Source organism: Panthera leo, chromosome B3, assembly GCF_018350215.1.
Source record: "Panthera leo isolate Ple1 chromosome B3, P.leo_Ple1_pat1.1, whole genome shotgun sequence".
In the NCBI taxonomy this organism is placed as follows: Eukaryota; Metazoa; Chordata; class Mammalia; order Carnivora; family Felidae; genus Panthera; species Panthera leo.
The window spans coordinates 68,149,907-68,166,174 of NC_056684.1; the positions used below are offsets into that span (position 1 = coordinate 68,149,907).

The following is a 16,268-nucleotide window of genomic DNA, read 5'->3' on the forward strand; positions in this document are numbered from 1 at the left end:
CTTAGAGACCGTAGAAGTAGGGCATATTGACAGGGGAAATTCTGTTCTACAGTGCAAACGACTACCTAAACCAATGTAAGATGAACTCCCAGATGTCTGCATGTGTCATTAAGGGAAGTTGTAGAATTGGATGAATCCTGAAAAACAGGAATGGTCTGGAGATTACCATTTGCAAGTAGTTTCAGGAATGGACACACTAATGTTTTAAGACTCCTCAACAACCTTGGGAATGAATGACGTTCAAGAATTTCTTCATAAAACGTTCCCATTAGTCCATAAACTAAGACGATTAATACACATTTTAGGAAATAAAGTACTTTCATAAGCATGATTTCATTTCATCCTCATAACAAGCCTGTAAAGAGTTGCTATTCCCCATTTTATAGAAAAGGAAACTATGGGAAAGTGAAATGATGTGCACAGAGGTTATCAGGGACCAAAAAAAAAAAAAAAAAAGGAGCTGGTACTGAGTGTTGGTGGTGCTGACAGGAGCTGATGTTTGCAGCTTCCGTTCTCAGTTTGGTGACTGCCATGTCAAAGTGGCAGAATGGTCTGGTGTCACAAATGAGGATGGCACATGCCTGAGTACGTAATACAAATCTGTGTTAGTATTACAGCTAATATTTATTTATTTCACATTTTCATTCATTCTTGAGAGACAGAGAGAGACAGAGCACAAGAGGGGAAGAGGCAGAGAGAGAGGAGATACAGAATCTGAAGCAGATTCCAGGCTCTGAGTTGTCAGCACAGAGCCTGACACGGGGCTCGAACCCATGAACTGTGAGATCATGACCCGAGCCGAAGTCAGACACTTAACCAACTGAGCCATCCAGGGGCCCCTACAGCTAATATTTAAAATAGTTGGGGGGTGCCTGGGTGGCTCAGTCGGTTAAGCGGCCGACTTCACCTCAGGTCACGATCTCACTGTCCGTGGGTTCGAGCCCCGCGTCGGGCTCTGTGCTGACTGCTCAGAGCCTGGAGCCTGTTTCAGATTCTGTGCCTCCTTCTCTCTCTGACCCTCCCCTGTTCATGCTCTGTCTCTATCTCAAAAATAAATAAACATTAAAAAAAAATTTTTTAAAAAATTAAAAAAAATAAAATAGTTGGTAGAGTCAAAGGAAAACAGCTCTAAATCTATATATATATTGTTGTTGGAGCGATACCTAAAGCCTCTTTTTATGCTAAGATTTAGCTTCCTATTAGAAGATTGACTTTGAAAAAAGAAAAAAACTTGGGCTGATTTCACAATGTAGGAAATACTTTGGATTTGCCCAAGTGTGCCTGTATTTGTTGATTTTAATAATGGCCATTCTCATTTATAGATGTAGGCTCATTCATCCCAATAAAATATGTGACCATCGTTGATGGGGCAAATTCATGTTTAAATTAAGGGGAAATGAAGGCACATCCTGAGGCTCTTGTACATCCTCTCAAGTATCTGTCACTATTAACACCTTTCCAGTTACAAGTGTGCAAACCCTCGAAGTCACGTCATCTTCCCTGGTCTCAGTTTCTCGAGTGCCAAATGAGGGTACTGAATTTGGTGGCTGGGAAGGTGCCTTCTGGTTTTCAGATTAGAAGATATTACAGGATGGGATCCCTGCCCCACTGAAGAGTGTATGTATCTGTTTACTGACAGCCACCACTGGCGATGGGAACTTCAAATGCTCCTAGAGAAGGAGAAATAGAAACCAGTATCTGAGTTTGAGTTCAGTGGAATCTTAACAGTTCTGACAGTTCTTTCTGAACAAGGAATGCAGCCTGCACAGAGGAAGGAAGACCAGCTCCACTTAAGAGGTATTCACATAAAGGTCTCCATGCTGGTTGAGCCCCTACAGCCAAGATTCAGAATGCTGGAGTTTTAAATCTCCAACATACGCTCCACTCCAATCACTATAAACAAGACCGATTTGGCCAGGGTTCTTCCTGGTCATCTTGTGTGGGAATCATGCTGTGGTTAAGCTGATGAAGTTGGCCTCTGATGCTGAAACTCCCCAGCTGCTCAAAAACTCTGTAATTTACTTTCACTTTCATTTTAAGAGAAACAAACAAACAAATAAAAAACCTGGCTCTGAGAGGAGACCAAGGAATCCATCTTGATGTGTGAAATCTGACCACGGGCATGGAGAGAAGGCTCCTAAGGGACAGGCTTAGAGCTTTTGGCATTGATTCAGTTCATTGTTTTAATCTTAAAATCTCAGCCCTAATGTAAGTCACAAGCTCACTGAAAACTCCAACCAGTCTCAGGACCAGAAAGCCCAGTAGATGTACATGTCTGCCTCTACCTCAAGAGAAATGTGAAGACTATATACGTGCACAGATTCTACAGGATGCCCGCAACCTTGCTGCTCAGAAAGATTAAAGAGTTCAAATGAAGGGTATTTTCCCCCTCAGACAGGGAAGCAAAATAAACATATCAAGTACTAACTGCCTTAGTGGAAATCCTCTGTTGAATAGGCAAACAATTATGAGATAAGAAATAAGAATAAACAACCAAATGCTTTGATGTTTCAAAAAAAAACAAATTCTTTGATGTTTTAAAAATACTCATTTGCCAAAACAGAAATAATTAGCTTTATGAGTAAACAACATGTTACCAAGCATCCAGAGGGAGAAACAAAGGGGTAATACCAATCCGAGAAGAAAGAGAAGACAAAAGTAAGTTTAATATGATATTGTGTAAGAAAACATTCAGTGGAGTTCCTGGTTAGCCAGAAGAGGCTCCCTGGAAGAGGTAAATCTAGGCTAGCTTTGGAATACAGACATTCTTCTTTGGTCTTTCATACAGAAGCAGTAGTCTTCTGTGTCTATAGATGGTATTTAATAAACCAGCTGGCCCTTAAAGCACATTTATTTCTATCTTGTATGAATCTCACTGCATGTGAATACATGATATATATACATATAATACTATACATATGTACATAGTACTATATGTATAGTGTATATATATGTATACATATGTATACATAGTACTATGTACATGTATAGTATTATATGTATATATATATATATATATATATATCATGTATTCGCATGCAGTGAGAGTATATAGTATATATACTAGCATATATACATACATATATATACATACTAGTGTATATATATATTTATATATGTATATATATGTATATACATATGTATGTATAGATATATATATATATCACGTATTTGCATGCAGTGAGATTCATACAAGATAGAAATAAATGTGCTTTAAGGGCCAGCTGGTTTATTAAATACCATCTATAGACACAGAAGACTACTGCTTCTGTATATATATGTATATATATGTATATATATGTATATATGTATATACATATACTATATATAGTACATATGCATAATATATATATATAGTATATAATATATATATTAGTTGACTCCTTACCAGTAACTGATAGTTTTATTAGAAAAATTCGAATTGTTTCATGCAATATGTCCTCTTAAAAGAGTTGAGCTGATATTTAGTTATTTTTAGCATCACATTTTTATTATTTTTTTAAGTTTATTTATTTATTGTGAGAGAGAGAGAGGCGGGGGAGGGAGGAGCACACGTGAGTTGGGGAGGGGGAGAGAGAGGAAGAGAGAAAGAATCCCAAGCAGGTTACGCATTGTCAGCACAGAGCCCAACGTGGGGCTCAAACTCAGGAACTATGAGATCATGACCTGAGCCAAAACCAAGAGCCGGACTTAACTAACTGAGCCACCCAGGCTTCCCGGTGTCACATTTTTCTCATGAAAACATAGTTGCAATGAATCTGACAGGTGAAAGACTTTGATCATGATTTTCATTTGTAACTCAAGTCAGTGGGAGAACCTGATTTGATTAACAGAAAACTGGACTCGGGTTTTGGTCCTATTTTCCCTTACAAGGCACACTGATTTCATAATCATAATATTACTTGAGACAGGAACTGATGGATGAAGCCTGCTATATAATTTAACAATAAAGCGTTGATGATAACATCATTCATTATTACACTTTTCAAAACATTTCCTTCAAAATCTCTTCAATTCAATTTCACAACATCCTGGTGGGTCAGGTACACTCAGATATTGTTAATCTTGTTTTAGAGAAAAGGAAAAAATATGGCCTAGAGAATACAGATGAGCAGCCCAGACTCACAGAGCAAATCAATAGCAGAGCCACAGGTGAACTATACTTTTTCCCCAGCACAAGCTATGCTATCATCAAAATGCTAACGCCGAGAGATCACAGCAGTGACTTCAACAGTAACATGACAAGAGTAGCCGTCATTTGTTGGGGGCTGACTGTGTCAGGAACTGTGCTGAGCAGGACATATCAATTACCTCATTTAATAACTACTTACAATAACACTGTGAGTAGTCATTACCTCATGTCGCAGGGAGGGGATGGGGCAAAGAGAGGAAGAACTTTGAGGCAGGTTGCACAGCTGGCACATGGCTCAGCTGCGATTCAATTTCACATCTGCCTGATGGCGTGGGGAATCTTGAACTTGCTCTCTGTTGTAAGGCTGGCGGCCTCTGACTTCAAGTCCCCAGGTCATTGTTCAGAAGTCAACGTATCCAGGAGAACTATTCTGAGCACTCCACTTAAAACTGCAGCCCCGTCCCAACCGTGCCCAAATCCATCTTCCGTACCCTGCTCTATCACATGGTTCAATGTTTCATTTGTAATGCTGATTGTTAATATAAGTGCCACAGGCCAAGGTTCTTTGGGGTTTTCTCACCAAAGCATCCCAGATGCTCAGACCGTGCTATCCAATAAAACTTTTTATAATGACAACTTTTTAAATCTGTGCTATATGGTAGCCGCTAGCCATAAAAACAAAACTGAAAAGTGGCAAGTGACAATGAAGGTCTGAATTTTAAATTTTATCCAACTGTATTAAATTTAAACAGCCACATGTGCTTAATGGCTACCACACTGGACCACATGGGCCTAAAGCAAAACCTGGCATAAATACACTCCCAATAAACATTTGCTAGATGAACGAAATTATACATAAGTGAATGAGTAAAACATTTTCCATAGAACATGCATACTAGTTTCACTAAGTGCAAATTAAATTTTGTATTTTTTTCAACAGAATAGTTGGAAAATAGTCCAGATTATTAAGAAAATGGTTTGAAAATTCGGGTGTGCCTGCAAGAATAAGCACAGATTTCTCAAACTACTGACTTCTTTTCGTCATCAGTGACTTAAAAGCTTCCAAAGCTTCCAATCAGTGACTTAAAAGCATTCCAATTCAATAATGAATTCCCATGTATGACAAAAAATACAATTACTATAGTCACCCAATACCTTTTTGACCTTGTTCTTTTTCTCATAGGTCTCTGACAGAGGCTTTTTCTTCTGCTGAGTTGTGTCTTTGGAGAATAAATACTCAAATTCACTAGTATCCCGAATATCAGGTTCTTCTAAGGAATCCCATAAGGTTGGTGTAGCATTTTGGCTTAAAAGAAAAAATGACAAGTTAAATATTAGAATCAAAACAGATGAGAATAGAATATAGTAAAATCTCTAATTCACTTTATGACTCATTTTTAAAAATATGTGTGTGTGTGTATATACATATGTGTGTGTATGTATATATATCCTAATAAAGCTGGAAGAAAAGTTTTTTGTGCTATATCTTTTTTTTAAGTCAAAATATACTATAGAACATCGAAGCCAACACACATTTCTAAAACTGAATGATCATTAGACGCAATCAAAAAGAAAGAGATCTAGAGAAAACATGCAGGACCAGAGATCCTGGGATTCACATAATCGAGGCCATGTAAGCTGTTTCTCCCTCAGTCTGTGGCATTTCCATGATAGGTAAAAATAGGCATCACGTACACGCTAAAAAGATAACCAATTCTGGGACATTCGTGGGATAATTCTTGTTTTCATTATTTTTTTAGAGAATGAGCAAGTAAGCGAGAGGGGGAGAGGGAGAGAAAGAGAAAGGCACTGGGCCCAGCATAAAGCCCAAAGAAGGGCTCAATCCCATGATGTTGGCATCATGACCTGAGCCGAAATCAAGAGTCGGATGCTCAACTGAGCCATCCAGGCACCCCATTAATGGGATAATTCTTAATAACAATACTTAAACAGAATAAAATTCTTCACCTTTTCCTAAGTTAAGATTTACCTTCTTGTTGGACTTCTTCTAATACTTTTAAAAGTGATTTTTAGGATTAGCTTGGGTCAAGTCAGGGCAGGACCCATAATTTGTGAACAGACTGAGTTCATTTAGAAGTACTTGATTTATAATACTCCGCCCCAACAACAGTATTAACAATGAAAACAAACCAAAAAACTCCACTGAACCAGTCCGCACAGGGATTTCAACTAAAGTAGCCATGGGGAGGCTGTGCTTTTGTTTTTGTTTTTTGGTGTTTTTTGTTTTTTGGGTTTTTTTTTTGTCTTCAAAAAAAACAGGGAGGGGCACCCTGGTTTTGAAACAAAGAAAGGGAAGAAGCTATGGAAAATCAGGTATAGAAAAACTGCCTCTGAGAGCAGGCTCAGAGAGGTTACCATCCAGGCTTCTTTTAGTCAGAACACATTTTCCCCCAAATGTCTACTTTCTTATTTTTAAACACATTTAATACCCATGGACAGACAAACATAATATTTCATCTACACATTGTTTTTCAAATGTAAGTATATAGTATGATCCAGAATATTTTTAAGTACTTACCCTTGTTTTAACATGTATTTTCTCCATCACTGAAAACTAAAAGAACTCTTATTACATGGGATGGTCCACACAATTTTTTGATGTTAAAAGGCAATTTTCATCATGTTCAAAACAGGTGGGAAGATGGACTTCTCAGACCCGGGTGTTCACATTTTGCTATATGTCTGCCTTTCCCATGAAATATGAACATCTTGATCTGTCCAGATTCACTTCTCTCCACTTCTTTTATTGTAATTTTTCTAATATAATATTTGAGCCATTTAAGAGTATATGTGTGACATGTACAACATATAAGAGTATAGTGAATACCTGTGAAATCATCACCCAAGAGCTAGAAATTTCCAGTGAAGTACATCCATCCATGTGCTCCTGTCCTCCCCCACTCACTTAACTCCCATTTGGAACAGGAACACCATTAATTTCAAGGGTTAATCTCAGCTGCACTACAGAAGGGGGTCTCGATGGCAGAAAAGAGCCAGGGGATTTTGGAGCATGCAGCCTGTTAAGGGCTCCTGGTCTGGGCCTCAGGGAGGTTCTCGGAAGCTGAGGAGAGGGTGTGCAGAGAGAGATGGTGTGATGCATAAGGGCAATTGTTCAGACCCATCCATTCCCCCCACCCCATTCCCCTCTCATCCCTGCACCTGTACTGCTTGGCCCCAGCTCCAAAGACAAAGTGTGAGCCCACACTTGTATGACTAGTGTTGCAACTCACTTCTATTCTAGAGTAAACTGGCTTTGACAGCTTGCATGCTTTATCACCATTTACTACACATTGTTTCTGTGGGAAAAGGCATTTCCAATAATGAATAGAAGAATTTTGGAATACTACCTCTCAGTGAGTTGGGAGCAATTGGCATTTGGTGGAGGAGTAACAAGGACTCACTCACAATAGACCATCTCATCTGCTATAATGATCAACTCCTTTCTCATCACTGAATGTAAAATTCTAGCTCAAAAGAAGAGGAAGAGGGAAGTAGGAGGAGGAGGAGGTAGGAGGAAATATTGGGGAGGAGGGAAATGGTGGAGGAGGAGGGAGAAGTGGCGGAAGAAGGTGAAGATACTCACAAGGAAGACCAAAAATGAGTGCCCTGGAGTGCCAGGGTGGCTCAGTTGGTTGAGTGACCGAGTCGTGGTTTCGGCTCAGGTCATGATCTCATGGTTCATGAGTTCCAGCCCCATGTTGGGCTCTGCGCTGGCATCATGCAGCCTGCTTGGGATTCTCTCTCTCTTTCCCTCTCTCTCTTTCTCTCTCTGCCCCTCCCCCACTCGAGCTCGCTCTGCCTCTCAAAATAAATAAAAATTAAAAATTAAAAAAAAGATCAGTTCAGGTGAGTAGTGAAAAGCAATCTAGGTCGATGAGAGACAGTGCACATACGATGGAGAAAAATCATATTTTACTTCCAGTTCCCCAGAAGACCAAGGCTAAAATTTGTCATGCACACATTATGCAAAGTGCTTACCCTTCTGGTTGTACAAAATACTCAAAATACCATTTCTTCTCTTTGTAACAAACACACCCCAAACAATTTTAGTTTTGGACACGAATAAAACACTACACAGAATCTTTACAGCCTTTTAGTTTAAAAGAAGTACACATGCTCTGAGGGTATAAAATCACTTTGAGGGACCCATGATCAGAGAGACTAAATGTGTGAACAGCAGGAAGCGGCCATGATGCTATCTTCACGTAGAAAAGTTAGTACATTCACCTACTTTTCATTTGGCTCAACAATGAAGCCCTAAACTTACAGTAAAACTAATAAGAGCTTGAGTATTGAATTGCTTTCTTTCTCAAAATGGCCAACTACATAAGGAGGGAAAACGTAATGATTCTCTCCAGCATGACTTTGTCCTATGTTGAACAGTGGGCAAAGGGCCCATATCCCAGTGGTACTGTGAGACCACCGCTGCGGTCTAGGATGTTGGTTGCTGATGAAGTCTTGAGGGGAATGGAGTGGAGACAGGCTCGTGAGGCAGGTGTGGAACAGTTCCATGTGCTGTCACAACACACTACCCCACGGCTGACAGGTGGGATTCGTCACCCTGGAATGTCTGTACATTAATTTGAGAACATTAATAAGGGAACAGAACTCGAAATAAATATTCTGGGAAACATTTAGGAAATGTCCTCTGAGTCTTGAATGGGACAGAAGGAATAATAATAGTACTTTAGGTAATCGTTAGGAGCCACTTTAGGATCTCTCTCTCTCCCTCTCTCTCTCTCTCTCTCTTTTTAACCATTCAATTGGGAAGTAATAAAGTATCAGCGTTTAAAAAAAAAGTATCAGGATTTCCCACACATAAACTCTTGGTCCTTATTCTTTGGTTAGAGGAAAGGGGCCAATATAAGGCACATAATCAACTTAGTTCACCACATGCTTAGTTTTAAGTCACTCCCCACTCCTCCTGCAGTGATTTCCAGTTGCTTTATAATTGTGAATTTCACAGTATTTTGTTTAACATCCTGCCTTCCACAGGCAAAATGTTACATAAATTGAAAGATTCACCACCACCCACCGATTTGGGGAATAAGTTCAAATATTTATGTTTAAAAATATGTTTTCTATTTGTTGTCCTTTACAAACAAATTAATTTCAAATCTAGACATTGGTTAATCAAGCAGCAGCTCAACACCTCTCTCATTGTCCTCTTGACAGACTCTGAAAGGAGGCAGAAGAAATTCAATCCAAATATGTTCATATGGAAGTTTCCAAGCAACCTGTCTTGCTGCCTTACAGAACCCAGCTTAACAAGCTATACAAATGCAAGATTTGTCACACTGGCACTTTCTCTGAAGGGCAACAAGGTAGAAGATGGGAGGGCATTTGGCAGTTAGGGGGATGAGAGTTCAAGCAGAGGTTTTATATTTTAGGATGCCCTTCTGACCTAAAGAGCTAATGACTCAGTTGTGTCTGGTTCTTCTAATAAAACCTGAAAAATTACACGTACCTGTTAAATATCCAGATCATAAGGTTGCTGATACCATCTAAAGACAAGACAGATATTCTAAACATCTTCAGTGAACCTGCAGTATAGGTTCAGGCTCAGTGTCTTTATGATTACTGGCTAGTTGTAGGGATGTTGGAGAAGGCTCTAACTTACACCAGAGCTCTTCTCTAAGAAGAGTCTGTCAAATGGAAGCTTTATCTTACAGAAGGATCTGAAATTGCACGCACTGTTTCTCCCAGCATCAGTCTGTAGAGAACACAGATAAGACCTGGTGGAGACAGACATTCTCCCCCTCAAACACTGCAACCTTGTTAATCCAAGGTATTCACTACAAACCACATTTGAGAATGGAATACAGTACACAGATATCCAACTGGTAAGGATAAAATGTCACTCGTGCAAAATCCTGGGAATTCACAAGCTGAGAATGGGCCAGGGGATGGGCTTACCTTTTATCACTTATTTGGATTCTAGTCCAGTATAAAGGCTTCATGGGGCAACTCGGCTCAATGGCTGGCTTCCGAGGACATTGGCTAGAAGAAGGGCCAACTCCAAAGAAGAGTCCAGGAGGAGGTGGGGGTGCAAGTCCTGGGGGTGTTGGAGCAGGAGGAGGCCCCCCACTGTTGGGCAGAGCAGGGGAGTTGGGAAGTGGTGGTGGAGGGGGAGGGGGAGGAGGTCCGGCACTTGGAGGCAGAGGAGGCGGTGGGGGTGGAGGAGGTCCGGCACTTACAGGTGGGGGTGGAGGTACAGGTGGCAACGCTGCAAGTCCGGGAGGGAGGGGGGGAGGAGGAGGGGGAGGGATGGCTGCTGGAAGGGGTGGGGCGGGAGGGGGAGGCGATGCCTTTGGCTGAGGTGGTGAGATGCCTTCCACAGACTGAAGTGGTACATGGACGTCTTTGTTGTCATTTGGGGGAGACAGCTGGCTTAAAGAGGAGATATTCAGCTTTTTGGGTATTATCTGGTTACTTCTGATGGTCTTGCCTTCACCTTCGCAGGGTTTAAGGAAAGTCTCTCTGTCTGTCTGGATGCACACATTTCTGTAGGTCTTTGGAGGGTGGTCGTCATCGGTGGAGACACACGCGTCTCTCATCTCCTCACATCCTCCTCGCCACCGGTGTTCTATCTCATGTTTGAGATTTTCAATGGTTTCTTCTAGCCTTGCTGTAACCACTGCATGCTCCCCGCGGATATGAAATGCCTGAAGTTCAAACTGAGCCTGTAGAGATATGAATGGGAAAGAAAGTAAAGATTTTAGAAAAATCAAATATAGCAGAAATAAAAAAAATATTCAGTACCATCCCTGTGCCACCATAGCCCAGGCCACATCAACACAGGGAAACACAGAGACATTCTCTTCAGAATCCAACAGGGTATAAATTTCCCTTTATGAATTCTCCAAAGACTTAGATAGTTGGAGTAGAAGCGTAATTGCAGCCAATCTGATCTCATGGGAATAACTGCCATGGATTAAGGCTTAAAGTAAAACTATCCCCTAAGAACTTTCACCCATTTTTAATATCAAAGGCAAAACAAACTCCGTAAAGATTTGAACATGCTTGAATATATCTTTGATTATTTTTAGTTTGGAAAAACAACACTGTAAGAAAAAAAGAGAGCTCCTTCTGGCTGTGTACCTTAGAGACACATAGTCTCTAAGTCATAGTCTCCCTTAGAACACCTCTTCTATGCCATTTCTGGGCCAACACAGCAGAAACAAAAGGTGTGAGAAGAAGCTGTAACACATGTGTATTTTTTAGAAGTTTCCATATCAAAGCTGTCTCTGATCAGTATCTGTGTCTGTTTCATAATCTTTCATAATATAGTAATAAATAAGCTATACAAATGTACAGAAAATGAGAATACTAAGATTTGCTATTTTTCCCTTCTACATACCAACATTTTAAACTGCATTTTATAAGACCCTCAGCTGTTTAACCGTTATCTTTTCAGTTACTTCAGCGCCTCGAGTCTGTGGTTTTACACTTAGTAGCACAGAGCTGGCAAGCTCTCGGTCATCAGCTCGTCTGTTTTCCAGCCTTCAAAGTCATTTAGCCTATTATGGTTAAAGGGGAAGCACTTAAATTTATGATGTTATTAGGGTTTCCAGAATCCAGTTTTACAGTAATTAAATATTTCTGGTGAACTTAGTTAATGTCTGCCTTTCTCATCGGATTATAAACTCCACGAGATGGATCTGCCCCCCATCTCTGTATCCCAGCAGCTGACGTGACAAGCACATAATATTGACGAGATGGGTAGGTAAAAACCACTGTGATGGTTCTATCCGGTCATTATCCTATGGACCTTCCTTATGGCCTAACAAAACCCTCTCCACTGTAATTTCAGCCCACAGATATGTCGAACACCAAACTGTACACAAGCATAGATCCCTTTTGCATGGAAAAGGTAAAGAAATATGTTTAATGACCTCATCAGGGAAGGTAAAGACATATGAAGATTCTCCACATTAAGATACCTTTTAACTATATTTTTACTAGCTCGTTTCCCTCACGAACCAACCCCCAAATAACCATGGTCAGTAGAACTAGAGGCAAGGTTTTTCTAAAGTTGGTTTTCTCACATGTGGACATGGCAGCCTGATGCAACTCTCAACAAACTGCTGAAATCCAGACACTGTCTATTTCTTGTACAGCACAGGGGGCTAGGCGCCTGAGCTCTGGATTCGTACTACCTGGTCTGCATCCCAGCTCAGCCACTTGTTAGCTTTGTGACCTCAGGCAGGGAACTTTGTGTCTTCAAGCCTGAGTTTCCCCAAATGAGGAGGATTGTGAGTCATCTCTAGGGTTTTGAGAAAGCTATAGAACATTTGAATAAATGTTACTATTAGGTACTGCTGCTAATGACAATATTAGAATAAAAGACCAACAGATTTATAGTCATTCTTCAAAATTTCCAAATAAGGCCACTTTTGTGGAGTGATGGGAGCAAAACCAGGAAAAGCTTAAGCAAGTCTAAATAAACAAGGTACTACAAATACAAAAGTTTGCCCAAAATTTCAGGAGTTGTGCTATCAAATACCTGAAAGTAATTTCAAGTTTCATTCAACGATGTGATCAAAATAATCTGTTTCAACATCCTACCTGTCGCCATTGCCCTCTCCCTCCCCTGCCCACCTCTAATACATCCCAGCCCTGAGTTCCACGGAACCGCTTACCAACATTTCAACTTCATTATAGCGACTAGTTCAGTTCTGCCACATCACACTAACTCTTGGTGGTTGTTCCCAACTAACCTTCCAAGAAGGTTGAGAGTCAAATGACATTGATGAGCCAATCATTTTACTCAGTCTTCAACTTCTTAATAATAGAAACAAGTTGCAAAGACATGTTCCGCAGAGAAACTTTCCTTTTATCACGTGACTGAGCTGTGTCTGCAGCAATCACCTTGGTCCCTTCCATCCAACAGCAATCACCTTGCTCCCTTCCACCCTCTTAACCAATGATCCCAGAGACGGCTGAGGCTGATGTATGTGCCTATGTATTGTTTTGGTGGTTCTGTAACACACATGCTTAGTGCAGTGGGGAGAGCACAAATTGGGCAGGTTATTTAACCTCTCTGGACCTCAGTTTTCTCATAAGTAAAATAGGGATACTAACAGATTCTACCTCATAAGGCAGTTGAGAAGAAGATGAGTTAATGTATATAAAACAGCCCGTAGAGGAGTGTTTGGAGCATAGAAGGTGCCACATAAGTTTGCTACATTATTGTCTCTTTCATGCCTGACAGATTCCAGAGGCTACACCACCTTGCTTTCCCCTCTCAGCAGGCTCCCGGCAGCATGCTTTATCCATCTAAAGCAAAAATGAAGATAGTTCCTTTAATCCCTTCTAGCTGTTGCCCTTTCTTTCTCACCGTCTCCTCTTCACAGCAGAATTTTGGCAGAAAAGAGCCACAACTCTCTCGATATATTTTCTCATCCATTCCCCTTTCATCCAATTACATTTGGCTCCTGACTTCCTGACCCCCAACTTACTGAAACCCTGTGATTTGAGCATTACATTTGGTCAGCACGTTTCAGTGATCCTCCCCTCTAGGCTGCATTGTTAAAGTTGACTGCCTGTACCTTGAAATTCTCCCCGCTTCCCTGAACTTTTTTTTTCTTTTTCTTTTATATATTTTGAGAGAGATAAAGGAGGGGGGAGAGAGGGAGTGGAAGGGGCAGAAAGAGAGAGGGAAAGAGAGAATCCCAAGCAGGCTCCATGCTGTCAGCACATAGCCTAATAAGGGGCTCAATCTCACAAACCTTCAGATTGTGACCTGAGCTGAAACCAAGAGTTGAACCCTTAATTGACTGAGACACCCAGGCACCCTTCCCTGAACTTCTGATACTCAGGAACTTAGCATGGCACAGCAATTCAAAATGATTAAGTACTAAGTACCTCATTCATTCTCTATCCGTCCATATCCTACCAATTATTTCAAGGTGTGCCTGGCTCTATTACAAGGGAAGTATCTCAAGTCCACACATACTATGCATCGAGTCTTCGGCAAAGCTAGGTTTTAACTCTGTTTTCCACTCTACTTCTTCTTTGCACGTGGAAACCATGTGCTATTTCCTCACCTTTATCTACAGCCAGTGATTTGCTAGTGGTTTGGTGAATCAAACACAGACAGTAGAACTTTCTATAGAATAATCATGTACTCCTTCCTGGACAACGTTTGCCTAAGATCCCTGGGAATCTTTATGAACTGTCAAACCCAGTTCCTTACAGCCAAAACTACAGATGAGGCTGGGTCAAGGGAACACAATGTTTTTGAGCCCTGGTGAGTTTCTTTTTCAGGCTCCTTTACTTTCACATTAAATAGGATGCTTGTACACAGGAGACAAAATCGTTATAAAACTTCTATTTATTCTTAGCTAAATGATCCTCAGGACATATGAAGCACTAAGGGTTTCCCTCTCCCTGATGTTCCCTGCTAAAAAAATCTGCTGTTTTTCTGCCTTCGTCCCAGTATATCATTTGAAAGCAGACAGGTGCTGAGGTTTGACATCTTTCCAGTCTTCCCCAAGCTCTATCTACCAGAGGCCATCCATGTTTTATTCATCTTCCTTTACTCATAACTTGATTGATTCTACTGCTTTCATTTTTAATTGCATCCTCTTCCCACTTGCAATAGCCTATTAATCTGTATCTATGTCCCTCCCTCTAAGGAAGATTCAAATTCATAATCCTTAAGAGAGCAATCACAATTAAACCATTCTGTTTTAATCATCCTTTTCCTTACTGAAACTACTTTTATCTGTCCAATGTAGTGCTTCTCAGCCTGTTCTGCATTAGAAACACCAAGAGAACTCTCGGGGTGCCTGGGTGGCTCAATTGGTTAAGTGTCCGACTCCTGATTTCAGCTCAGGCCATGACCTCACAGTCCATGAGTTCGAGCCCCACATCGGGCTCTGTGCTGGCAGGGTGGAAGGAGCCTGCTTGGGATCCCCTCTCTCCTTCTCTTTTTTGCCCCTCCTCTGCTCACTCTGTCTCTTCAAAAATAAGCAAGCTTTAAAAAAAAAAGAAGAAGAAAAAGAAACACCTAGACGACTCTGTAAAAAAAAAAAAACAAAACACTGATGGGCAGAAGCATCATCAGAGATCTGAGATGGTACCCTTGCACCCATACCCTTAAAGCTCCCCGAGGGATTAGAAAGGGCATCCAGAATTGAAGTCAACAGCAACTGTCCTTAATCTGTACTCTGCTCCAAGCACAGCTGAGACAGTATGATACCACAATATCAGCGCATTCTTTTTGGCAACGACTTTTCCTTGGGTCATTTCAAAATTGCAAAGGAAAACACGTGTTCTTTGAAAAAGCCCCTTCCTGATTCTGATATGTCCCCATAGGAGAATACCCCTTCATTATCTATATTGAAAATAGTTATTCTACACAGCAGATAATCCTACATTCTTTCCATGACACCTCATGACTCTAAAACCTTGCTTTTGCTAACTTTTCCAGAGACTTCTCTATATTTTACCTGTGCTGCACCCCTACAGATTCAAGCATACATTCAACCCTCACAGTTTTATGCTTTTGCACATGCTATCTGCACTACTTAAAACACCTTTTCTCTCCATTTTCACCTAGTGAAAATCCCAAAGGAAAATTCAGTCCGGTTCAGCTGAAGGCTTAAACTTTTCTTGATCTTTCTTGACAAAAATTTTTCTTTGACTTTGTTGCCAAAGAGCTTGCTAGGTTCACATGACATTTTAGTTATTTATGTTTATCTTCTTTGTAAATCTAAAAGCTCCAGGCAATTGGGGACCATGCCTCATTCATGCTTGAACTTCCAGAACATTGCACATTGCTTGGCTAGTTAGTGATCCATAAATGCTTATTGAATTGAATTATTTCTTTAGTCTTAAATATTAAGACTTCCTTGTGCCTCTTTATTACCCACCCAACTAGACTTGTTGCTTCAAAAAAAATTTTAAAGAGAGACACATGTGGCCACTTCCTCTCTGACAGTCCAACGCACAGCACAAACTATGAGATTTTAGAGTTGGTATCCCCTACAAAATACAAATACAACATTCAGGGGTTTTGTTTTTAGTTTTTTGTTTTTTAAGTCTGGGTATTTCTAAAAGTTGACACTGATCTAATTTTAATGATTCAAAATCTCGTAGATTAGTGTGC

At 40.5% G+C, this 16,268-nt stretch overlaps 1 protein-coding gene across 11 annotated transcripts in view; it reads right to left on the minus strand.

Moving 5' to 3' along the window:
- The window catches only part of FMN1 (formin 1), a 432,271-nt gene that overhangs the window by 194,772 nt on the left and 221,231 nt on the right, over positions 1 to 16,268 (minus strand). For all 11 annotated transcript variants that reach the window (XM_042942504.1, XM_042942497.1, XM_042942498.1 and 8 more), the window contains 2 exons: positions 10,070 to 10,836; positions 5,288 to 5,438 (listed from right to left, as the gene is read on the minus strand). In XM_042942504.1, the coding sequence (XP_042798438.1) occupies positions 5,288 to 5,438; positions 10,070 to 10,836 (918 nt within the window). The remainder of the gene's footprint in view (positions 1 to 5,287; positions 5,439 to 10,069; positions 10,837 to 16,268) is intronic.